The sequence below is a fragment of the Sphaeramia orbicularis genome, chromosome 8 (assembly GCF_902148855.1).
Source record: "Sphaeramia orbicularis chromosome 8, fSphaOr1.1, whole genome shotgun sequence".
NCBI lineage: Eukaryota > Metazoa > Chordata > Actinopteri > Kurtiformes > Apogonidae > Sphaeramia > Sphaeramia orbicularis.
In genome coordinates, this window is record NC_043964.1 from 29,927,919 (window position 1) to 29,954,839 (window position 26,921).

Genomic DNA, 26,921 nt, shown 5'->3' on the forward strand with positions numbered 1-26,921 from the left:
AGATGCAGATTTATTGAAAATACAAACTGGGTTTATTTGCTTTATTGGTAGGTTGCTGTGTCTTAATAAGACGGAAATGCTAAATAAGCTGTTCCTGCAGGACTGTAAGGAAAACCAAGACATTTCCCATTAAGCTGCATTAAAATATTAAATGTAAGGATGAGAATTTGGCAGAAATTTTTAATCAGCCAACCGCTCGCTGCAGATTTGCCCCTTCTCAGTCACAGTCAGCGCCTTATATTAATAAAACACAGTGAGGGAGAGCAGACTCAGCTGAACATACTGATATGCAGTTTATGCAAATTTACTTAAAGATAGTGATAGAAAAAAATATTTTTTCTGGATTTGAACAGAAATTTCTGCTCTAATTTACTATTGCATGTAGTCTTTGGAACTCCACCGGATCACTGGCGACCCCTCTAACCATGATCATCATGTACTGTAAGCACCAGGCATGATGGGTAATCACTTCATCCACTTTTCTTCTCATCCTGATGCACCCATCACTCTAGAACAGGGTCAGTCTGGACTCATCAGACCACATGACCTTTTGCATTGAAAAACCACCCAATCTTTATGCTCTTTACGCTTTAGTATTTAATATATGTGAAGCTACTGCGTCAGATAAAGTTGAAGAACTTGTGGCAGCTGAAACACATTAATCAAAACTTACTTGTTTGCTTAGTTAAATCCAGGTTGTGACCTTTTTCTGCATTTTATATCAATATAATTCATTAGGTAAAATACTATAAATCAATTACAATATGGGTGCCTCTATGACACTGGGTTCATTTTGGTACCTGGCAATTTGTCAGCTTTTTAGACCCAATAATAAAAGGTAAATTTAGACATATTTCCCCAGGATGTACCTAATGATGACCTCAGATAAATGCAAAAATATCATATTCTTGCTCTGAGCCATCCCAAAATTAATGATTTTTTAATGAAATATTGGGGCCAAACATAGGACCAAAATTGGGACATGAAAAACTACCCAGGTGTCAGTGCATTTGATCTGGAAAACATGGCTTGAAATGGTCTTATATACCACTATAAATAAAGACATTGTGTTAAATTTGATGATCCTAGTGGATTTTGTGATCCAGACAAGTAGGTTTTTCATGAATTGGCAGTGTCACTCCAGGTTTTGTGTGTAACCCATCGTGTCCACTTGTGTTACATGCAAAACCTGCCCATTTAAACACAAATAAACCACGATGGATTTTGCAACAGCGGTCATTTTTGTGAAACACTCTGCCTTGCATAATTAGTTCAATTCTTAAAATGTACCTGTAAGAGAATAAAGAGATATTTTTAAAAAATAGTAGCGTGTAATCTTTGTGTCCTTTTGACCTTGTTACATACAGATTTTTGTATTAAATATAATGTAAAATAATATAAAAAATGTGCTTTTTCTGAAAAATAGTTTCTCTTTTATCTCAGTATTTATTTTTAAAATAGACTCAAAGTGCTTCCAAACTTGCTTCATAACATTAGTCTACATCTGGTTTGAATTTTTAGCCCCTCTGTCCTGTTTTACTAGTTTCATAGTTTCACAGAAGCACCCATATAGAAAAGAAACCATCATTCATGAATTGTTCAGTTTCTTGTGTGTTCTTGAAGCTGTAAGGGAAATTATTCACCAAAATACATATGCAGGAGCAAGAATAAACGTGCCGAATATTAATATCTATCAGATAATGGTTGCACATAATGATAAGTCAAAGTATGTAAAGTGAGTGTCCTGTGAACTGTCAGCTGTGTTTGACTGTGCAGCTTATTTCCATGCATTAAAGTGGTATTAAAGGATCATAGTTATCGAGAGGCATTATAGCTATTGATGGGATATTCCAGCTTTTATCTCATGTTATTGTTTGATCCTCATGTTGCACCCCGGTTGCACTCATGTATACTTCACCCTGATCGCATAATCTTTCTTTACTCCACAACTGACGACATGCGGCCTGTGTGTTGCACTGTAAAAGCTTAAGAACCACCAAAATAATTTGTAGTGAAATGTTTTGTGAGCAGTAACCTTTACAGCTCCTTATGTAACCACAGCAGGTTTAAGGAAGATTGTGTGTATGGACTGGGAGGCCGCTCTCACGCACACATACAGCTTTACTTACAGGTTATTAGGGATACACTGCAGCCTTTGTGCACAACGAATCCAAATAAAGACTCCACTCATATATGTCCTTGGATCCAGCAGAGAAAAAAATCAGCACAGTGTTAACCTTCGATTGGATGGTGGCAGGAAAGGAGTGGAAGTGAAGGGGGAAATCCTGCTGAATTCTGCTTCCTGTGACCTCTGTGACACACACACCATCACCTAAAGATTAACCCCTTCACCCTCTGCAACAGGAAACCCCATGACAGCCTCACTTTTAAGATGTTTTTAGGGTATAAATACAGCAGGAATGTGGCCTTGGAACTTCCCAATATCAGATTCTCACCTCGTAATCAGTTCTAAGTTCCTTTATCTAATAATATCCCAGACAGAAAAGATCTAAAATAACTGTTGTCTTTGAATAGTGTTGATCAAGCACAATTTAAAACACTCAGTGGAAACTTACCAAAAACTTGTAACTTGTAACTAAAACTTGATTCAATATGGCCAGTAAAATACATAACACAGACTATGTACAGTATATGTAGTTTTTAAAAAATGTTATTTATTGCTATTTTTAATACGTCTTGTAATGTGTTCTCAAAATGCACCCATATAGAAAATTACATATTATTAGACTCCTAGAGCTTAGCGTATACTAAAAAGACATTATGCAGCTGTGTTTACACCAGTGGTTCCAAACCTTTTTTTGGCTCATGACCTCATTTTAACATCACAAATGTCTGGCGACCCCAGACATTCAAAACGGAGACTGTTTTTTGGTTAAAATTATTATTTTTTTGACCATGTAATAGTTTGCTATGCTATGTTGCAAATAAATGTTAATTTTAGACGATATTTAGTCTATATAATGTATATTATTATGGACGGAGGCAGAAAAGCCAGGTGTAGATTACTGCACAAAGTGAGAATTTTATTTTCCATGGTCAGGATGTACAGACTATGTACAGTATATGTAGTTTTAACAGTGTATGTACAGTCAGTCCAGCTTGGATTTACAAGGCTGACAATTAATACTGAACAAACAATAACTCAAACTATGAATTATGAAAGAGCTGCAGCATCTTAAATGAACATAAAGAAAGATAAACAGTACCACAGTGCTTCAGTTTCTGCTTCAGAGTTTGTCATCTCTTTTATGTACTGGGCTTGTCTCTATCAACTTACCAATGTATTTTTTATTAGTAAGTTGTTCTTTTATCAATTACTAGAAATGTCAGGTGACTCCCTTTTGAATTCCAGGTGACCCCACATGGGGTCCCAACCCCAAGGTTGAAAAACACTGATTCACACTGATATTCACCTCATTTAAAGGAGTGATATTTTGCTTTTTTTTTAAATGGAATTATGCATTTTAAAACATTTCCCTGTGGTCTACATAAACCGTAAATACTATGCTCGGGTCTGAATTCTTCATTAATTCAACTCCACAGGTCCATCTTCAACCCTATTTCTGAGTAATGACACCAGAAAGGTCGTTTTGAGCGTTGGCCCTTTTAAATGCAAATGAGCCACTTCATGCCCCACCCCCTCCAGGTTGTTGACTGTGCTGCTCTTGTGTTTATTAATACAACCAACAACTGAACATTTTAGGTAATCGGCTTGAAGTTTGGACATATTTTCAGTATGGACTGTAACTGCTGCTGCTGATAAACAGTTATGGAGTACTGGGAGAAATGTTCATCGGAAGTCTTGATCTTGTATGTTCAAATGTTGTGACGTAGCTAGTTATAAATGTAACAAATTAAACAGGGATTAAAACGTGTTGTGGAAATCCACTCGATTTTTGCCTAAATGAATATATGATAGCTTTGCAGCACTTGGAGGGTTCAAATTCAAATTTTTTTTAACTATTAGGGTCCAAATACACAAATAAATGTCTAATTAAAGTTGGTTTAGCAAAATATGACCCCTTCAATACATTGAACATACATTGGAAAGACAAGATACATCTATTCATTGTGTTGTTCAGTTCTGCTTAAGGGTATATTCTGTACATTTGGGGTTCCATATGATTTGGAGATGGAGAACTGAGGGTCAGGGTTGAGCATTTTTGACTCTGTGTGAGTGTGTTTGGGTAATTAAGGGTGGGGGTCAGTACTTGTGAGACAGGAGGTAATTACCCTTCGGGCATCGCCGTGGTGACTGGAGCATGTGAAGCGGTACGACTGCTCAATCAGGTCACGTGAAGTCGGTCAGGAGTCCCACAGACGTTTCCCATGATGGTCGGCCTAATCTGCCAGACATGTGCCTCCCTGAGGGTACGTACCCTCAGACAGTCGATCAGACGGCCAGAATACACCACACATGTTCACTTCAAGCCACTGACTGTAGCTTTAAATGTGTGTGTGCCATTTGTTGTTCAGATGTCAGGCAGTTTATATTTATGCATACTTGTTGTCCAGGTTAGTCTAATTGAACCAAATCAATATTTTGATGATTTTCATGCTTAAAGTCTTAAATTCAGTGCACTCACATTTTCTCTCATCACCGAGGGTAACTGGGCCACACTCGGATGCTCCTCTTATGACTCATAAACACATTAGCATGACATTTATGTTGAATAGAGCGTAGTGAGTGTGTATGTGTGTCAAGGAGACAGACTCTGGAATCTAATTGCATTTAATGGGACTTACTCTGACTTTTAGTTAGGGTGTACTGTCTGACCAGGTCCATCTCTGACTTAAATGGACAGTAACATTGAGCTTAGGGAACTGTATTCCCTAAGCTCTCGCCAACATTATGCATATGACCTATTTTCCACTTGTAGCACACACAATATTCAAATCAGGTCTTGCTCTGTGTGCTAACTATTTTGCATCAATCCACAGTATGTAAAACTCATAAACGGCAGGACTGAAGGAAAGTGTTTCCTGGGTTGAAAGAACCCCAAACTGGGCTCTACTCTGCCTAGATCAGGGGTCTCAAACATGCAGCCCATGGGCCAAACTCAGCCCGCCAAAGGTTCCAATCCAACCCGTGGGATGAATTTGCAAAGTGCAAAAATTCTACAGTCAAGGCTGTCAAAGTCATTTTAGTTTGTTCCACATACACACCAATATGATCGCAATTAAAATAATAGCATAATAACCTACAAAAATTAATGACTCCATATTTTCTTCTCGGTTTGATGTGAAAAAAATAGTATTACATTATGCCTATAAATAATGACAACTTCAAAGTGCAAAAAATAACATTAAATTATGAAAATATTAACATTTACAAACTATCCTGTAAAAACAAAATGTGAATAACCTGAACAACTATGAACAACCTGAAATGTATGAAATGTAAGAGAATTAGGCACAATTTTACAATTTTCTGCCTGTTACTAAGTGTTTAGTGTCTTTGTAGATCTGATCCATAATGCATATGTATAAATGATAAGTTGAGGCATAATTTTGTTAAAATTGCACCTATTTTTCTTAAGAAATTTCAGTTTTTTCAGATTATTCACATCTTTTTTTGTTTGGATAGTTTATAAAAGTAAGTATTTTCACAATTTAATGTTTTGGGGTTTTTTTTCACTCAAACAAAGACACAGATTTGGAGTTGTCATTATTTATAGGTTATTATGCTATTATTTTACTAGTCCGGCCCACTTGAGATCAAATTGGGCAGAATGTTGCCCCTGAAAGGAAATGAGTTTGAGACCCCTGCCCTAGATCCTTATGTTTTATGTTTTCTTTTTCTACTCACCCTCAGCTTTATTATACAACATACTTACTTGAATAATTTTTTTCTCTTCCAAGGATTAAATTTTCTTTCAGAAAAACTTAGGTTGCCATGACATACACTTCATACCAGAGTGCAGAAAAAACAAACATTCCAGATGTGTATGTATCCAAGTATTCAGCCTCTGTTGGATAGCTGATATATTCACACCTACCCCCAACCCTGAGCCAAGCAGGGAGCACGTTTATCCAGGTGTGACTTCAGGGTCTGGCTGTATGTCTGTAGTGTGTCTTGCTGTGATGTGAAAGCTTGACATTCGGCATCAGACTGCAGAGGACTGGATCATGCCGGATTGAAGGGGTTCAGTGGATTGTGTAATCCTTTGGCCCCGCTGATGTGAACTTGCAGAAAATGACTCATTTGAGCCATTCATTGTCTTCTCATACCCTGTTACCACCACTTTTAGGGAAGATGGAGAAGCAAATTTAGGGTGATGAAGACATTTTTGTTTGTTTTGCCTATTAACCAGAGGAAAAACTGACAAGTATGTCAAACTATGAAAAACAAGTGTTAAGCTCTATGATAAATATTGTTATTTTAAATATAACCGCTGTAGTGCTAATCAATCATGCTCAATCTGATTATACATGGAAAATGAGGTAAGTCATTTGCTTTTTCCTCTACTCCAAACAAAACAAGTACTTAAATTGATTGCCTTAACCTCACAAATAACTGAAATAATGTCAGGAGAAGTGTTTATGTTATGTCTGGAGGGTTTGTCTTGGTTTAGAAAAGAGGTCTGAGTATCAAACATTTGTCCAGAGAGACACCTATGAATAAACAAATGAATGAATTCATTACATCTGTTCATGCTTGACCATTAAAGTAATACACACAGGAAGTGAGACCCCCTCCTTCTCTGTGGAGGCAGGAATGTTATAATTGAAACCACGTGTGTTGGAGAAACAAGCTCTGCAAAACTCTGTCTTCTTCCCTCTCTGTGAGTGTGTGCCTCATCCCACTGTTGTCTAACCTGATGGTACTTACTGCTTATGTAATCATCCAGACGACTTTAGAATCCAAATGAAATTATACTAGGGGAATAGGTGACTATTGGATTTCTACAGCATAATATATTGATGCCACCTGTGCTATTTTGCCTTGAAAATGTGCTACGTTTGTGTGTAATAATGTTCCTACGCTTCCAGTCCAGCTGACCTCGGTGGTTTACTGTCGCTGCAAGGGAGAAATATTGGACTGTTTGCACTAATGAAACATTGCAGGAAATGCAACCTGGAAGGGTCAGCCACAGAGTCTATAATTTAGTTTGTGTTGTCGAGTGGTTCATTGAATATTACAGCAAATAAATAGCTATGTGGGGATGAAATTGTATTCACAAACAAGAGGAGGAAAAGAACAACATAAAGCTATGAGAACATTTTCAGTATATTACTCTAACACAACAAAAGAATGCACTTATACATGTAGAAACTGTGCAGAAAAACAGACAATTAAAAAAAAACAAAAACAATATTGGTCAGCCTGAACAGCCTTGGTGCACTTTAGTATTGATTCTACAAGTATGTCAGCACTTTTATCAGTCCATGTTAGTCCACATCAGTCCAAAATCTCCTCTAAATGCTCAGCCGGGTTGAGACAGGATTTGCAACATTTCCACACTCATCAGACTATCCTGATGGACACCGCTCCCATTAAGTTCTTCCTTTATAATCAGTTTGACCCACTCTGTAACCTTGTAACCTCTGTTGTTCCAGCTTCATGAGAAAAAAAACAAACCACATTTCACATTGGCATTATGTTTTTTAATTGAGAACACATCTCTTGTATTGTTATGCTCTGATGAAGACTGTTTTCTTGACTGTTGCTTTCTGCATTGCTTACACAAAATTATTAGAACACCTGACAGATCTGAAAATACTGACCTTTATTTTACCTCCAAAACATGATTTCATTTCATAATAATTTCCATGAAACATGCAGATGGTTGCTCTCAGAACAAATATCAGAAGAAGTGGGTCCTACCATTTTTATCCACTTTTAACATTAATATTTCCTCAAAGATTATGATAGGCCTTGTACATTGTAAAGAATCACCCAGCTGTGTCCTAAGACTTGCTATCAGTTTAACCACAATCACACTTGACAGTGAATACACAAGTAATTATTATTAGTTTTTTTTTCTGTAATGGAACATGATTGTCTGATATTGACAGTAACATAGGCTTTACTCATTTTTTGTAATGAAAATGATGTAAATGTCCATATGATGACTCTATTCTATGGTTTATAGAGCATAAGGATGAATCTGTAGATGTTTATACACACACACACACACACACACACACACACACACACATATATATATATATATATATATATATATATATATATATATATATATATATATATATATATATATATATATATATATATATATATGACATTTTGGGCAACATTTTGGTTCTTTTTGGCTTCACATTTAATCAAGCTGTACTAAACCTTGACCAATAGCAGAAATGGACTTAACGCCTACATGATAAATTAATAATTATTTCATTTTATTTTATTTTATTTCTTTTATTTTGTAGGCTGGTTGATTTTTCTTGAAGAATAAATAAAGTCCATTTTCATCTTTTTAGACCATCCATGTCAGACACTTAACACTTAACAAATACCATGCTCTTAACTGAATGTGCAATAACCTACTCTACCTCCCAGTACTTTTAATTCAAATGTGCAATAACTAATTTGTTGCCTCTCAGGACTCTTATTATTATTACTATTACTCTTTTTCTATAATACTCCACTTTACAAATGTGTATCTGAGCTGTATGTGCAATAACTGTTTTTTGTTTGTATGTTTTAGCTGTGTTTATGTTTTGGTATCTGTCTTTTCTTGTCATATCTGTACTTAGCTCCTTTTCTTACTCAGGGAAACGCACAAGAATTCCAATGCGCCTATACTACTATTTATTTGTGCGCGTGGCAAATAAAGTCTATTCTATTCTATTCTATTCTATTCTATTCTATTCTATTCTACCATCCTTTTTTTAATCACCTTGGTTTTGAGTGAAACATATAAAAGCTAAGTGAGAAAATGTCAAATAATCAATGGCAGTATAGACACACTTTTATTGGGTGCATATATGGTATATTCTCAGTATTGCCTGGAGTCACGTGAGGGTTGATCAGTGATGAATGCTGACGCGCAGAACAAGCTGGGATGGGATTAACTATTAGTGTCAATTGTAATAACGCATATAACTATAATTTCTTGTGTTTCTTTTCAAAATAAAATAAACTGGTTGAAGAACCAATATGATAAAGCGCGAGCATTTTATTTTGAAACGTCACTAGCGCTGCTTCCTGTTTACTTCCGCCTTCATGTTGCGTAACTTGACGCAGCTGTGTCAACTACTCTCCCGATACTAGTGGAGTGAAGGCGTATTTGAAGGGATAACGATAGCACGGCGCTGTGAAGGACCACTGTGCAGGGGGGGAAGACACGGCCGCCGCTGCCACAGCTGTGCGTAGAAACACACCGCTCCACCGGAGGGACAGAGCCGCGGCTGAGGCGTAAATGGACACAGCGTTTCCTAAAAGAACACACTACCCGTGAGACAACCTGTGTACCAGATGCGTCCTGGAAACAAGGACGCGCGTTTGCCATAAATTAGATCCATTTAGCACAGCGGAAGTTTGTCACCGATTTTTGGGGGATCTTCATTCAAAGGCAGCGATGATGGACGAGGACAACCAAGGTACGATTTATTATGTGGTTTTCATTTAGACTAACAGCTCTTACTGGCAGACATGTGCTTCTGTAAACTACTGTATTATTATTATTATTATTATTATTATTATTATTATTATTATTATAACGTCATCAGTTTACAAAGAGTTGTTTTTCCTGTACACACATTTCAACATCAGCATCTCCCTCTGTAGAAATAGAAGTTATCATCCAACTATTCAGGCTTTCTCACCCATGCTGATATATGAACAGCTATGATATGAGATTGACCCACTTAAAGTGTGTTGGTGATGATTAAGACTCACTGAGGTGATCAGCCTTGAACAGGTAAGTCTTTACAGTGTGTGTGTGTGTGTGTGTGTGTGTGTGTGTGTGTGTTACAGTAGTGCTGTGTTTATCTAAGCCTTTGTCAGCTGTGGGCTGGTGCCACTGTGGACCAACAGGTCTTTAGCCAAGCATAGCCATGAGATACGGATTCAGTTATTGACTCATGACAAAGGCTGAGCTTGTTTAAAGAATGTGTTGGCTCTGAATTGGAACAGGAGCCTGTGGTCTACATCCACCCATTATTAGCCAGCTCAGCCAAGCCTGTAATCCTACTGTAAGTGTACAAATTCACAAAGTTAGTCAAGTTCTAGCCTAACCCCGCGGGACATCTCACCTCTGCTAAATGGTGTAAGTGGTATTCCCTCCCACATGTTCGCTGTATGCAGAGCTGCAGGATGTGACTGTGTGCTGTAGTATTGCATGCATGGCGCACGGGCATAAAGCTGTCATTGTACTGTGTCAGACCTTCCTGGCCTCCAGCGGTGGCACACGTCAGCACAGCCCCACAGACAGACATATGGTGTTGTGATGCCAACCAGGGAAAACTGACAACAGCCAGGAGGCTATAAACACACACACAACACACTCATTCATAGGTCTATGCAGACATACACATAGAGTTTAAGAATACATCCCAATTTCCTTGCTTCCCTTGTGGCACTGTTTGCTGTGAAGTTGGATAGACGGATGGATCATGACCTAGAATGACAAGTGTGTGTGCGTTCGCATGTGAGCAGGTGTGTGATTTATGCCTCAGTCTGTTCTCTCATTTGGAATAAACATTGTCCTGGATGTTGTAAAGCTGCCTGCAGGAATAGAAGGCTGCAGAGCTCCTGGTTTTTTTGTTTTGTTTTGGGGTTTTGTTTCGGGAACATTATGCAAAAAATGACTTCTTTTTATTATAAGAACTTTCCACCTACACACTCACCCACACATGAGTTGGGAGCTCCGGAGGTGGTAGAACAAAGTAGAGGATGGTGCGATGGTGAAGGTTTGCATTACAGGCGTAGATCTGCTCAGTGGGATATGGTTGACAATATGTGCCCGTCATTTCTCATAAAGGGACACACATGCAGGCTGTAAGTCAACAGTGAAAGTCCAGATGAAGAGAGACAGAACAGACTGAAAAGACCACATGAAGACAAAAAGTGAGAGCGAGACACAGGCGTAGTAGCTTGGATGGTGAGATGTCTGAGAGAGCCAGACAGGAGATATGTGTGTCTGTGTGGGGAGGAGGATGAGGAGGGGGGGATGAAATGCTAGACCAAAGTCGGAAAATGGCCAAGGAGGGAGCGCTGCCAATGAAAGACAGTGAGGGAGAGTGGCGGCACGGTGGACTAGAAACTCTGTCTGAATCAATTCTAGAGAGTATTACATGAGTTTCTTTCAATGAAAGTCCTTCTGTCATAATCAACTCGCTGAACTGCCAGCGGTTTCTCTCTATAACCATCCATCAAACCAGGTCAAACCTTTTATGAGAAGGCAGGGTTTTTTTTTTTCACACCTTCTCCTTTTTATGTTTCTTTTTCATTTTTCACCTGCTTGAGACTTAACTCCATGTTGAAAAGAGACACCAGTGGGGACCAGTGCTTATGTGAAAACTTGATTTTTAAATTGGATTCTTTATTTTCTATCAGATTTTAACTCATGCCAGTTTTGTAGCCTGATAGAATGATAGAAGAATGTAACACAGTACTGTACAAGGCTTAGAGAAAACAAGTCACTGGTAATCCATCTGACACGCATGACAGTCAACAATACAAAGCCTTCTGCCACAATACTGGCTGAATGGACAATGGGACAACAAGTGCCCACATAGCTTACAGTGAAGCCTGTCTGAACCGAGCTCCCTGTAACACATCCTCGTTCTGCATGACTGACTTTGACAGTATATCAAGCATGCACCTACAGAATTGCTGCTACCCCTGCATCAGTATAGAGTGTGATAATTGTTAGTTTGTGAGCTGAGCAGCTGTACACACAATGTTCAGTTACAACTACACGAGGGATGCCCATATGGTTTGAATCAGAGCATTTATGCTAGACACTGGCTTCGCAGCTCGCCTTGTGACGGCTACAGACCACTCTATTTACACACTGTGAAAACTAGCCATTTAAACTTGGCAGTGGAGTGTGTGAGTGTGTGTCAGTGTGTGGTCTGTGGGGTTATAGTACACTGCAGCCCAACTCAGGCGAGGAGAGACTCACATGACGCAGTGGGGTTTGAGATCTCTAAAGGCATTCATCTGCCGGCTGCAGGACAGTGCCAACAGCTTCCTGCGATGCTCTGGATTTGCGTTTTAGAGTAGATTTGCAGCTGACGTCTTTTCTCCACAGCCCACACGCTGCTGTGAAGTGGGAAAGAGAGGAGCGTCCTGGGGTCTTCACGGAAGATGGGAACAAATCATGCTTTGATAGCGCTCGCCTCGTACTGGTACTGAGTCTAAATAACCTTTTTGAGAACAGTCACATGGTTCACCTGTATCGAGGCTGTGGATGTTTACTTCAGGGTTTGTGAGGCTCAGGCAGGCAGTAATTTGTGTGACATTTTAGCACCTGAGGGCCTTGCAGGATGTCAGGGAGCAGCAGTGGGATGGTACAGTAATGGCCAAAATAAAGATTTTCAGTTGAGAGTTCTGTACAAGAATGGATTTTTAAAAGCTTGTATAATTGGCGACTCAGTGGTGCAGTAGTTAGCGCTTACATCTCACAGCAAACGTTCAGGGTTTGACTCTCAGTCAGACCAGAGCCTTTCTGGGTTGAGTTTACCTGTTCTCTCCATGTTGCACTGGTTTCCTCTGGGTGCTCTGTTTACCCCTGCCATTAGTAACAGGTACATATAGGTTTAATCTCCCGTCAGTTCCCCTGATGAAGATCTGGAGTTGGTCTATTAAGGTCTTCAATGACAGTTCACTGCTCCCAATATGTGTGTCCTTATGCTAATGCTAATGCTAGGTGCTATGTTTGTATGTATTAGGATGGGTTAATTGCAGAGACCTAGTTTCCCTATGGGGATAATAAAGCTAGTTAACTTCAACCTTTAATCTTTAATAATGAGTAGTAATTTGGAAAAGGTAAGAAACTCAATGATTGACATTCCCTTGGTGTTTCTGTTGTCTTGCTACGCCTGTTATGGAAATTTTTGCTCTGTTGCTGGTGAATGATGAAATAGAGACTTCTGCCAGCCAACAAGATTTTATTTCTTTGCAAAGGAAGGTCAGTTCTGCACACGAACGGCGATTGTGAAGAAAAAAAACAAGAGCTTCTCAAAAGATCCACCATTTATAGGGTGAAGCCCATTTGCAAGTGACACCTTCAGTTTCCTCAAATGGCCTTTTGATTGAGTGATGAGCCCTAGGTTTTAACAGTCACCATTTGTTACCTTCCAAGAAAATTAACACACACAGTAGGAGGGTTTGGGTAGAGGTATGGGAAATTTAAGATGCAGTAGGGGGTATTCGGGAAAGTTAGCATGCAGTGGGGAGGTATTTGGGAAAGGATACGGGAACAGAGAAGGGATTAGATAAAGACGTTAAAATTCCATTACAGCCACAGAAAATATAGTGATGATCAGAGTCCATCTTAACCGTGTTGCTAATAATGTAACTTAACTATTCATTCATTCATTTTCTGAACCCGCTTTATCCTCACTAGGGTCACAGGGGTTGCTTGGAGCCTATCCCAGCTACATAGGGGCAAAGGTGGGGTACACCCTGGACATTTCGCCAGTTCATCGCAGGGCTGACATATAGAGACAGTCACTCTCACATTCACACCTATGGGCAATTTAGATTAACCAATTAACCTGTCAGTGCATGTCTTTGGATGGTGGGAGGAAGCCGGACTACACGCAGACACGGGGAGAATATGCAAACTCCACACAGAAAGGTCCCACCCCCGTCGACTGGTGTTGGAATCGAACCCAGGACCTTTTTGCTGTGAGGCATGAGTGCTAACCACTGCACCACCGTGTTGCCCGGAACTTAACTAGTGTAAATTAATTGTGGGATGAACATAGAGCTGTTCTTAACATTCCAATGCATTGCAATGAAAATGAAACTCACAAGACAAACTACATTCTGTAATAAACACGGATGTGCGTTCATGCCTGTGCTCAAAACACACTGAACCGGACCCTGAACCAGCAGCCTCTGAAACCATGAGAGTTGCAGCTGCACTGACAAATCAACACATCTCAATGCGGTAAGACGCTTTTCCATTAACCCTCAAATTGCGCAAATATAACTGGTGCATAAAAATTTGCCAAATGGAAAAAACGACAATTTTGCCAAAACTCTCGTTTTTCAATGAAAAGTTTATCGCTGGCAAGAGGTGGCTTTTCAGGTGTTGGTAGGCTATATCACACAAAACTGCAATGGAAAGACCTTTTTCCACAACTAGAGTCATGTGAATAAAAAAAAACGGATGTTGACGGATGTTACAACAAGTGAAGAAAAGTTTTAAAACAAACATGGCACGTTATGTGTGGACACACCAGGAAACCGAATCATTTTTAAATTTAGTATGGGATAGAGGGGTAATATATAATAATAATAATAATAATAATAATAATAATAATAATAATAATAATAATTAATATATCTTTAAATCACTGTGATATTTATGTTTGTCATTGTGTTAATGGAATGACTTCTTGTATCATTTCATGATAATAAATAAGTAAATAATCGCCTTCGTGATTTAATGGAAAAACCGACATTACGCACTTCTGTTTTTTTGACATTTAGTAAATATCAGTAAAGTTTCGCACAGATGTCCAATGGAAAAGCCACTATAAGCTGTGTATAGAATGTTATATTCAACATTATTGTTCTTGTGTACTTCATTATCAGTGGTCAGATAATCAGCAATTAAGTTATCTAGCCAACAGGTACTCTGTGTTTTTTACAATGACAGAAACTAGTCTCTGCTCACTTTAATTCTGATCTGATTCTAGTTGTGACATTGTAAATCAGAGCTGCTCACTATCACACCTAATGTCCACTGTCTCATGGGGTGAAAATTAACCTCAATGATAATACATCCATGTGATGAAGCAGAGCAGCAAAGTCAAAGTTAATTACCAGGGTGATGGGGATGGCTGTCTCTTACTGTGCCTGTGCAAAATCATGAATATCTCAATAGTGAAATGTAATAATTTTGTATTGTTGATTAATATCATGCAATGCAACAAATTGTAAACATGCTCTGGTTTGTCAGATAATCTTTTCAGTTGATATGAATTTAGTTAAAAACAAAAAAATGTAATGAGAAAAGGTTGACATAACAGGGAAGTGAAGCCGATATTTCTGCCTTTCTCTCCAAAAATCAGGATTATGTATGTCTGGCATCTTGTACTTTATTAGAAGCTGATCAACTGTTTAACACTTGAATCACTGAACATCTAATTTATTGTAAGAATTAAAAATTTTGGAACTCACCATAATTTTTTTTTTTAGCTCAAGCAGATTAATCGGCCTGTTATTCTTTCGTTTTCAGTCATATTTTCTGTATTTTTGTTTACTCTAGACACTTAGGCCTGTATCAGATGATGTATTGTACAACAACCTGCAGAACCCCAGAGAGATGTGGGAGAGAAAGGAGAGAGGGTTTAGAGGTAAGAATAGAAAAAAGTTTTCCGGCAGTAAATTGAAAATCATAAATAAAATGTTAAAAATAAAGTTTAGCGACTTTCAGCGGAGGATGATTCATGGGGCTTTTTTTTTCTTGTACTGTGAGGTAATGCCAGCTTTACAGATGCATAGCGGTGCTTGGCTCTTACTTTGAAATGTTTGCTTTAAATGCAGCATCAGCTTGAGGTTTTTTGTATTATTATTTAGGGCCCATATATCAAATCTAAAAAGCGCATTTTGTCAAACATGGAAATAGGATCTATCTTCTACATGAACTGCATCCCATGAGCATGACGTATGAATGTTCCTCTTGTCCCTCACGAGAACCCTCTCTTTTCACAGCCTGAGGGAAAAACAGGAAACTCAGGTTTTATTTTATAGGCTAAAAAGGAGGCTTTCTACTTATTCAAATCAAGAACAGTTTATCTCATCTGTGTGACACAACTCAACATTTTCACCGTTGCTGTGGTGTCTCCTCCCAAGTGTGTTGCATCAGTGGTTAATAATGACTGCCATCCCCTTGTGTTTTGACTTAAACACAACCTGTCTGCTCTAAAAGACTTAATATAATCCATACTGAAACATTTTGTTGATTGAATGCAGCTACCTTAACAGTATTTCTTTGCGTTTTTTTTTTTTTGTATTGTCAACATAATTGTGCTAAGTAAAGAATATTTTTCATGCTTGTTTTTCTTTTTGTGGTTTAATCTCTTAAGTTTACACGTGCTGGTGTTTTCTGCTTTTCAGATAATGTTACACACACACAAAAAAAAGCTCCAGACACTTTTTCTTTCCACTGGTGTGACTCACCTCTGTCAAAGTGTGTTTTCTTTGTTTTGACTGCTCTGTGTAGTCTCACTGCTTTCGCTCACTGGTGGCCAGTGTACCACTGCTCAGTAGCTGTTTTTAAGACTCAGTGGGGAGGTGGAAAAGACACGGCTTCTGTATGTGGCTCTGCGTTACTGTATAGCCTTAAGTCTGCGTGCATGTTCATCTTTGACTAAAAGGTCAGTGAACACAAAGGACCCTTGTTGAATTTGCCCTCCCACGATATCAGATAGCACATTACATTAACCATGGCATCCCTCCACAGGGTTAAGTCGACCCAGCAGACATGAAAACAGACTAACCCATATGGAAGTCAACTTTTTGGATTTTGACTGCTTCCGTACATGATCTGCTTGCATCAGTAGAAGCTAAACTTCAAGTGAACATGAGTTATGTGTGTAAATCCTCTTGGACCCCTACTCTGTTTTCTCAGCCCTTAAAAAGCCGGTTTGAAGTACTTTTATAAGTGGCCGTGACGCTAATGGCAATACTGTGGAGCAAAGGAGTTTTTGTTCGGTGGAAAATGACTTTTTCAAAACTCTACCCACTAGTTTCCTCTTACAGTGTGGTGGACTAAAGCTCTGCTGCTCAACAAAGTCACAGATTTTTATCCGAGTATTAGCATTAGGACCATCAAGGGCTTCTAAAGGGGATATGTGAGGCAAATCAAGCTGGTTTTCTTCCTGTTGGAAAGAAAAATCAGAGCATGCAAATGTCCCAGGAGTCTGGAGTCATGTGCTAAAGTGAATTTCAGGCAAAGAACATCCTGCTCCACTTGGGCCTTTGTGGGAGTCTGGGTTCACGGCTTCCATTGAAGTGCGTATGTGGAATAGCTCAGGTTTGTCGGAAAGGGAAGAGAAGGCTGAGCAGAGTGGACAGGAAAAATGAGTGTTGGAACAATTATGTAAGAGTGTAACGATTGTTTGACCTGCTAAAGATGCAGGAAAAAGGTGTATCCACCTCCGACTCCCAGTACAGCCAGTGCCTCACTCTCTAAAAACACACTTTCTCCAGGTCTGTAGTTTTGTCTCCAAATAACACACACACTAAACCTCTATTCAACACTTTTTGAAGAATTCAACCAGTTATCACCTACCAAACCTCTCTGTATCTTCTTTTTTTTAAAACTCAGATTGTAAGTTGAGGTCAGAAGTGATGTTTGTAAGCTTTTCAATCCTTTTTGAAGGGATTTTTGTGTCTTTTTGTAACTCTGAACCTCTCTTTCCATCCATTCAACTCATGCAGCCAATGCCCTGGTTTTATTTTTTCTATCAGGTTCTTGCCACTGTTTTTTACCCCAACATAAATCAGTTTTTTGGTGATTATATATAGATTGTATGTAAAATGTGAATGCAGGATCCAGGACATCATCCATTGGCTTTTGGACTTGTTTGCGTCTTAGTCGTTGCTATAATGGATTTTGCTTTGAGTGACTATATTTAGACAAAAAGGGCAGGTCTGTGGTAGAAGTCAGAAGCATCTGCAAGGGGTCATAGGTGAGCTACTTTGGAATGCTAGCTTAAAAAACCTCCAAGAAAAGTGTTTTTTTTTTTTGTTTTCTTTTTTACAATCAGCCTAATTCTCTAATACTCAAGAGTTCACTCCACTCTTGAATGTGTCTGCTCAATGCTGTTCTGTGTGTGTGTGTGTGTGTGTGTGTGTGTGTGTGTCTGCTACATCTGGCCTACGTCCAGCCTCTAACAGCCCTCCAGTCCCCCCTTGGGGCTCATGCCACTACCACTTCATGCCAGTCCAGCTTTTAAGAAGGGATTTGTAACACTCTGTGACTTACTCAGAGGGTCAATGTGTCAGTAAACTACAGAACATCTTCAGTCTTTTATACCGCTGTTGTTTCCCTTTTTTTTTTTTTTTTTGCAAAATTGGCACGTTTCTATCCCCTACCCCCTCTCCCTATTTTGCTGTAAGATGCTGCTGCATCATGCAAAATTCATTCTTCTTTCATAGGGAGAGAGGATGAGCTGTGACTGCACCACTGGCTGAGGTTGTTGCAGTCATGTAGTTTTTTCTACAGTGTTCCAGCTCATCGGCTCGGTGCTGTTCAGAAAGGCAGCAGTACTCTGTTGCCCAGAAATGCTACAGAGAGCACAGCAGGACGGCCATGTGACACACAGGCTCTTGGTGACCTGCCAGTGTGTATATACCTGAGTGTGTGTGTTTGCAGCAGTGGGATTGTATATGTTTAGGAGAGAGATGGAGATGTTGAGCAGTGGCAGGGATTTAAAGACGAATGCTGCAGTCACACAGTGTGTAGACTCACACACATAAAGTAGGTTAGTGGTGCAACGCTCAGCACAGCTGTGTGTACCTCATCTTTCTCTACTCCTCTGTTTCACTTGTGGAGGCATGTATGTATGTGTATAAATAAATGTGTTCTGATGTGTCTGTATGAGTGTGTTTGTGTGTGTGCATGGCTTTATATGGTGATCATGTGAGCTTATACGGAGGATTAGCGCAGGCTGCGAGTCCTCTTCATATGGAGACAAATGGAGGAGATCAAGACGGGAGGGATATGGATGACAGTTAGTGGATTATAGGTCAGGGGCTCGGGACGCTCGCCGACACTTCCCCACTCAAGTGCTGGGAAATACACACACACACACACAATTTATTAAGGATGTGGAAATATCTTGATTGATATCTTGATGTATTGCGATTTGGACATCACGATCAAATCAAATCATGAATGTGCTTGATGTACATTCAACACATTGCAAAAGGATTTATAATTTGTTTTTGTAAATAAAATAGCACAGTTTTTTTTTTTTTTTTTTTTTTTTTTGTTCTGTTTACATTCTAACATGGGTGACACAGATACTGATTGTGAAAGTTCTAGAGCTGTTTATATTATAAACCAGCGCACTCTAAATAAAACTGTAGTTGATATTTATCTGACTGTATTAATAGATGAGTCAGTGGAGCAGTGAAACAGAAGTGAAGTTGACTCACGAGGGCAGTGAAGAATCTAACCTCTACATTTTATACCAAGAGGATGCAAACATGACATAAAAGCGGAATATAAAAACATCAGTGTCCTACTTGTGTTTTCTAATTTCAACACTAACACATCCATTGACTGGTTAACAACCCACAAGTTCGAAATTTATTTGCTATTTAAAAAAAACCCTTCAACAACAGTCACTTCCTGGTCCTAAAAGCCTGATAGATTGTAAATTTTCAGTTTGTTTTGCTCATGAGAGAAAAACCACAAGAGCCTGTTTATATTTATTTAGTCACATTTACAGTATCTAGAAAGTATAAAAAAACTGATTTAACAAATGTATATATATCTTCAAAATGGCTGTTTTACACTTTTAAAATAAGTGGCAGTAAAAAAATTGCTTTCCTCAACTATGAATTGAGTTGCAATGGTTTGTCATTTCTTAAAAATTAAAAAAAAAAAAAGTTTTGGAAACACTACATTTGTTCTCCTTTTCAGCTCTTCTTGTTTGTCTTCATAACTCAGTTGTTAAGACTGCTGTTTTTAAGGCCTTGTAGGGCTATTGTTGCTGTTGTGGGGATGTGAAATATAAAAAGCGTGACTGTGGCAGGTCATGTCAGGGTGACGGCCTCCAGATTCCACATAGCTCACAAGGGCACTAGTAACCTTTTTTTTTTTTTCCCAGGAAACACGGCAGCTCAAACTGTGTCTGTACTTGATGTGTTGTCACACTATAAACACACACATCACACTTTCTCTGACCGTCCACTTTCTCACCTCCACGGCCCATAAGTCGCAATGCATCAATGTCAGCATTCCCATGGAAGGTGATCACATATGATTGATAATTCAGTGTGACTTTGAAGAGGTCATGACCACTCACACACACACACACACACACACACACACACACACACACACACACACACACAAACACATACACACTCTGTGCCTGAGGCTACCTTGTATTGTGAGTGATTTACAGTGACTCCTGGGCTTTGGCTGCTTCACACATGTATTTAATCTCTTCATTGACCTCTGTCATATTACATTCCTGGCATCTCCGGTGACTACTTTCACTACGTAGAGTACAGTTGACCGTTTCTAAAGGGAGTCTTTATGCAAATATCATGAATGGGAACAATCAGAGGGCTTTTAAAATAAACTTAATGCAAAGCCCCGTCATCAATAACAACATAAATGGATGCGGTCGATACATAAATTGAAGTAATAATGCGTAATTATTGTTTTACCCTCAGGGGGGACATCAGTCAGTCATATTGAAACATCAGCATCTGAGGCTCCCAGGAGATCTGTGGTTATCATAAATGCCTGTGAACTGTCAGCAGGTCATACATGTGACTTCCTCAAGGCTGCACTCGTCGTAGAGGAAAAGGAAACGAATGGGCTGGTTTTCAGATAAGAAGAGCTGATATTCAAACATAAAGTATTTTTGCATGAAGAGGAAGTATGTAACACCGATCCTGTTTTCTGGCAGCCCCATTATTTCCCCAGTTTCCCCCCTTTAATCTGTTTTTATGAGTCCTGTGTCTATTTGTTTATGATAGTACGTGTTACCTATAAGTGTTTTGCGTTTTGGTCATTTGATGAAGTTACAGGCTACAATGATTCTGTTTCCAATTCTGAGCTGATGACATAAAATGATGTATCCCACCTTTGATCACCTTGATTACCTTGACTTAGCCCAGGTTTTTTAGCGATTCCACTGCATGACAACAAAAACTGCTACACACTATTAGATACTATTTCTAATATCAACTTTTAATGAGGTTCCAAGGGAGCCAAACCAATATTAAATATAAAGTAAAGTCATGTAGACCTCAAATTTGTTCATCCACAGTTGTTTTTGGTTGATATTAATGTGCTTTATGTGTCTTGTTTCAAAATTGCATGCCGAGTTAAGCTGGCAGGAAATCTTAGACAATGTGACAACAAATTTGCGAGTAATGGAAACAACTATATTCTCCTTTTTACTTTCGGAAATGTTTCATCCTCTCCCATCATTGCTTTGCTCGTAGCTGCAGCCACACTGAAAACAACACTGTAGTTTTTGCTTTCTCTCTATGACTATATGTGCAGTGGAAAGGCAATATGCTGTGGGCCAAACTGAGCCAAGCTGTGCCAAGTCAATGCAACTTGAGGAGATACTGGCACTAAAAAAACAGCAAAAGAACTCTTCACTGGATTCAGCTGGGTAACAGGGCCAGAAAATATCTGTTGATTGAGAAAGCTGTCAAGAGGAATAGTCAGGATTTTGCATTTTTTACTAGTTTTAGAAAGCAAATCCTCAATTAATTCAATGTGTTGTCCAGACTAACTTAACTGTTTTATCTTTCAGCCTGTCATCACATGAGCTGAAATTCAATCATATAAATTTTACAAACTTAGGAAACAACATTTAATATAACAACAGATGTAAATCGTCCATTGGTGTCTGGTGAAATTACATCTTACTGTATATTTATATGCTGATAGCTGATACTGGTTGATATCAAATATGCGGGGGACAGTATTACCAGAAATTGCTGACACAAGGCAATGATTGACAATATTTTTTTATAAACATCATTAATCATTTAATGTCTTTCACTTTCTTTGTTTCAGTGATGCTTTTTACCTTCAGGCTAATTCACCTTTCTTAATTTTTTTTATTTTTCACATCATACCAAATTGGATCTATGTAAATTAATACAAATTCTAAAATAGTTGACTATTGACTCATTTTGTACATATTTGCATTTATAAAATTCATTGACTCTTTACTGCTCTGGTCTCTTTAGCTACATGTCTTTCCAAGGTATGCAAATTGTTTATTCAGTACAAATTTTCAACCAATAAATACTGTTTATTCTGTTATTGTGGACATTTTTTCCATAATTATGATAAATATTAATTTTAATATGCTGTCATTGACCATTTTTACCCTGTTTTATGTTGCAACACAGAAAGTATGTAAATGTCATCTGCACTCTGAAGATATTTAGAAGAACCATACTCATCCCACATGGTTTTATCTAACTTCCTTCTGTCTCATTAAGAAAAATAACTGTTTGCCTCTCAGTTGAGGTGATGGAAGATCAGTTCCGATGTTTATTTCTAATCAGTTCTTGACTAGTGAGGTTTAAGCTTAAAGGGTAAATAAAGGGCTTTCGTGCAGAATTTCATCATCTGGAAAACCCCTTTACTGAAAACCTGGGAAAGAAACATGGCCTGACCTGCACCACCCACATTCTCTGTCTAATAATGAAATCCTGGCTCAGGTTTTAATGCTGTTCTCAACTCTTCTCTGCCTCCTCCTCCTCATCCACCTTTCTTTCGCCCTGCCATCTTGGGAAAAAAAAAAACAACAGAAGTCCACCTTGGCAGCAGAATCACCTCGTCATTCTCTCTGCCTCCTTGTCACTCTCTCTGCTGATCATGTATCTCCGCTCCACACTTTTCCACATTTAAGGTCTGGCTACAATATAAACAACCTCCTCTGGAGTCTTTGTCTCCTGGTCATGTGCAAGTTCAGTCTGTCTGCTCCGTGCTTCGATATCAGACTGTGGGCTTTTGAGACACTACAGTTATTTCCTGAGTGAGTCACTCAGGACTGTAGGGATTCTCACAGAGGCCCCTGCTAAGACTCGTATGTCCTCGTAGAGTATACAAACTCACAGCTGAGTTGATTTGGTTTACTCGGCACTCGACACTCCAGCTCCAACTGCAACTGACTGAAACAGGATGTATAAGCAGAAGTTGTAAACATAATCCAGGGTATATATAGGATGCAAATATGCAATCTGCCTGTAAGGCAACAATGGTGGAGCCTATAAAAAATCATGGGAAGGAATGTTTCTAGGACCCAGAAAAGAGTTTCTTCTAGATGCTCTTTGAAAAAAGGGATTCATAAAGTAGATGGAAGAAAACTCCATGGCAGTCTCTTTAAGCATTAAAATGCCTTTATTCTCATGTATAGACCTTAATGCTGGTGCCTATGAACTCATGCACTGTAACTTCTTTCTTGCTTTAGTGAGGCACCAGTTCAGAAGGGGCTGAATTCTGTAATTTTCCATAGTGTTTTACCTGCAGTAGATCATCAGCAGTATCTTACATACTGTTCAAGCTCTAGGTCTATTTACATTATTATATCACTCCACTTTATGCTCAGCTGTGTGTTGACATAAATCATCAGTTTATTTACCCTCCCCTGAACTGGACAGCACTGATAAAGGGCTGACAAATGAAACAGGAAGTGTGAAGAAGTAAAACACATCATAAATCCCTTATTCTTTATCAGAGCCATTCATAAAGATCTGGTAGATATAGTGGGAGCTAGTGTTAGCTAGCAAGTATACTAACCTGAGGTAGCTTCAAATGTAATTTTTAAAATTTTCTTTCATTTAACAATTTTATCTGAACTGCATCCACTTTTTTCTTTATCATCACATGAGAAATCATAGAATGTCAGTTAGATGTATTTTTATGGAGTGACACAGCACTGCAGCAGATTGAATAATAGCTTTATATTTCAGTGAATGGAGAGAGACCGTGAATTTCTTGGTCTCCTTTGATTTCCATCATTTACACATATGTTTATCAATTCAACAGATCTCTCTGTCTCTTTCTGTCTCTGTCTCTTAAGAGACGCGAAAGACGTCTCTGCAGCTTCAATAGGACCAGATTGTTTTGATTTTTGTGTCTTTTAATACTTTTTCACCTCACTTTCGAAGATCGAGGTGACATATGACAAGGCAGCAACCATTTTGGTGTTGTTGACATCTTTCATGTGCACAAAGAGATGCAGTCTATTTAGCTATTTAATGCAAAACTGGATGTTCTTTTATTGTCTTTTTATTATATTTAACATTATAATTCTGATAAACATCATATGTGTAAATGGTGGCATAATTCAAATAGGATCAAGAAACAAGTTTTCACTCTCTCCATTAGCTGCTCTCCGTAATTTTCCAGAGTTAAGTCCCGTGGATAACATCGGAATGGGCAGGACTTTGGTTCTCGATACAGAGTAATGAACAGAAGTGTACCGGGAAACAGGAAATGATGTCATGGCTTAAAACATGGATAGAAACAGTGTTTATTTTTTATGTTTACATGCCTGCAGGGAAACTATCCACTATTTCATGGGAAAACAAACTTGATTTTGTCTTAAATAAATGAAAAAGATACTTTTTCTTCATATCTGCTAACCGTATCATTATGCAGCTCCCCTGATTTACCTTGGGTGGGTCAAATAACCCTCCTGTACACAGTCCCTTTGAGTTTATTGTGATATTCTCAGGCTCATTATCTAATAAGCACAGTTTTTATAGCATTGTAAACTCTGCTCTTTAGAGATCAGGCCGTCCTGTGATCGCTCATGCATACTGGTAAGGTAAGGTGACATTGTGAGGAGAGATAATTTCGCTAAAGCAACAGGGAGCTTTGGAGCCTGGCTTTACACCCAGTGAGGAGAAAATTCCTTGGAGCTTAGTTTGCCCCCACACATCCTGATTTGGGAGTTGCTGCTATTGTGTAATACTTCAGTCCTTGCTCAAGTATCATATTAAACAGACTAAGATTATATAATGGGTTGAACTGCAATAAGATTAATGTCATACCTCAATAATTACCAGCCAGTAAATCAAGGGTTAAATGGCTGTCAACATTACCATTTTCTTCAAAGTTCTGTCTGGAAAAGACTGACAGAGGTAGTTTGATAAGATAAGAAAAGGTCTCTGTTTCTGCAGATGACAGATGGCAGTCAAACAGATGGCATTATTATTTATCAGTTTTGCTATAAATACGCATTTACTCTGAATAATCAAGCATTTTACTGCAGTGGAAATGATGTTTGAGGTCAGATCATCAGTCTGAATGAACGACTGTCTATGCTTGTAGTGGCGCTTTTAACAGAACTAAATTAAAGTGGAAACTACTGCAGAAAATATTCAACTTTTTTGACTGATAGTTATGACGCATCACAGCCCAAAAGAAATCAATCAGACACAGAATTTTAAAGCCAAAGGAAAGAGGAAGTTTTACTTTTTGTATGAAATTTGGTGACGGCAGTAGTTGTCCATGAATAAGTGACTGTGACTAGTGGGTTCTGTGAAGAGGCTGTCTTGCTTCAAGGGATTGTGTTATGGGGTCTTTGAGCCTTTGAAGAATCAAACAGCCATGTTGCGTTTGATGTAACCTCTGATTTTTTTGTTGTAATCTAATTTTCATAAAGGGAATGTTGCAGATGGCTCCTCAGAGATGAGAGCTAACAACAAGTGACTGCTGCAGACTGCAGCAAAAAATGAGGTGCAGTTATTTAGGGTGAACGAACAGAGCAAAGAGACCTAGAGGTGTTTTTTTTGGGGGGACATTAGGTGACAAAACTTTACCCACTCTATGAGCCTGAGCGGAGCCTTAGATACTAGGTAAAGTGAAGAAGATAAAACTGCAGAATCGAGAGTTAATATTTGCATTAGTAAGAATGTACTGCAAACAGGCAAACAGGTCCTGGGTGACGGGCCAGACTAAGAGCAGTTCAGAAGCCCTTATGAAAAAGAAACATCTAAAAAACGTGACGTCGCCCGGTACGGCGCAGCCGGGGCCCCACCCTGGAGCCAGGCCTGGGGTTGGGGCTCGTATGCGAGCGCCTGGTGGTCGGGCCTATGCCCACGGGGTCCGGCCGGGCCCAGCCCGAAAGAGCGACGTGGGCCCACCCTCCGACGGACTCACCACCCATCGAGGGAATCATAGGGGCCGGGTGCAGTGTGGATTGGGTGACAGTCGAAGGCAGGGAGCCCGACAACCCGATCCCCGGACACGGAGTCTAGCTCTTGGGACATGGAATGTCACTTCGCTGGGGGGGAAGGAGCCAGAGCTTGTAAGGGAGGTTGAGAGATACCGTCTAGATATAGTCGGGCTCACCTCCACACATAGCTTGGGCTCTGGAACCCAACCCCTCGAAAGGGGCTGGACTCTCCACTTCTCTGGCGTTGCCCGCGGTGAGAGGCGGCGGGCTGGTGTGGGCTTACTCATAGCCCCTCAGCTCAGCCGCCATGTGTTGGAGTTCACCCCGGTGAACGAGAGGGTCGCGTCCCTACGCCTTCGGGTTGGGGACAGGTGCCTCACTGTTGTTTCGGCCTACGGGCCGAACAGCAGTGCAGAGTACCCGGCCTTCTTGGAGTCTCTGGGAGGGGTGCTGGATGGTGCTCCGACTGGGGACTCCATTGTTCTCCTGGGCGACTTCAATGCCCACGTGGGCAACGACAGTGAGACCTGGAGGGGGGTGATGGGGAGGAACGGCCTCCCTGATCTGAACCCGAGTGGTGTTCTGTTACTGGACTTCTGTGCTAGTCACAGTTTGTCCATAACAAACACCATGTTCCAACACAGGGATGTCCATAAGTGCACTTGGCACCAGGACACCCTAGGCCGGAGGTCGATGATCGACTTCATTGTCGTATCATCAGACCTCCGGCCGCGTGTTTTGGACACTCGGGTGAAGAGAGGGGCAGAGCTGTCAACCGATCACCACCTGGTGGTGAGTTGGATCCGCTGGCGAAGGAGGAAACCGGACCGACTCGGCAGGCCCAA

General features: G+C 39.6%; 1 protein-coding gene across 1 annotated transcript in view; it reads left to right on the forward strand.

The window, feature by feature from the left end:
- The first annotated feature begins 9,257 nt into the window (after positions 1-9,257).
- Positions 9,258-26,921, forward strand: part of cyth3b (cytohesin 3b) — a 44,628-nt gene continuing 26,964 nt past the window's right edge. Inside the window, exon 1 of the mRNA XM_030140994.1 lies at positions 9,258-9,588. Within this exon, the coding sequence (XP_029996854.1) occupies positions 9,567-9,588 (22 nt within the window). The 5' untranslated portion in view covers positions 9,258-9,566. The remainder of the gene's footprint in view (positions 9,589-26,921) is intronic.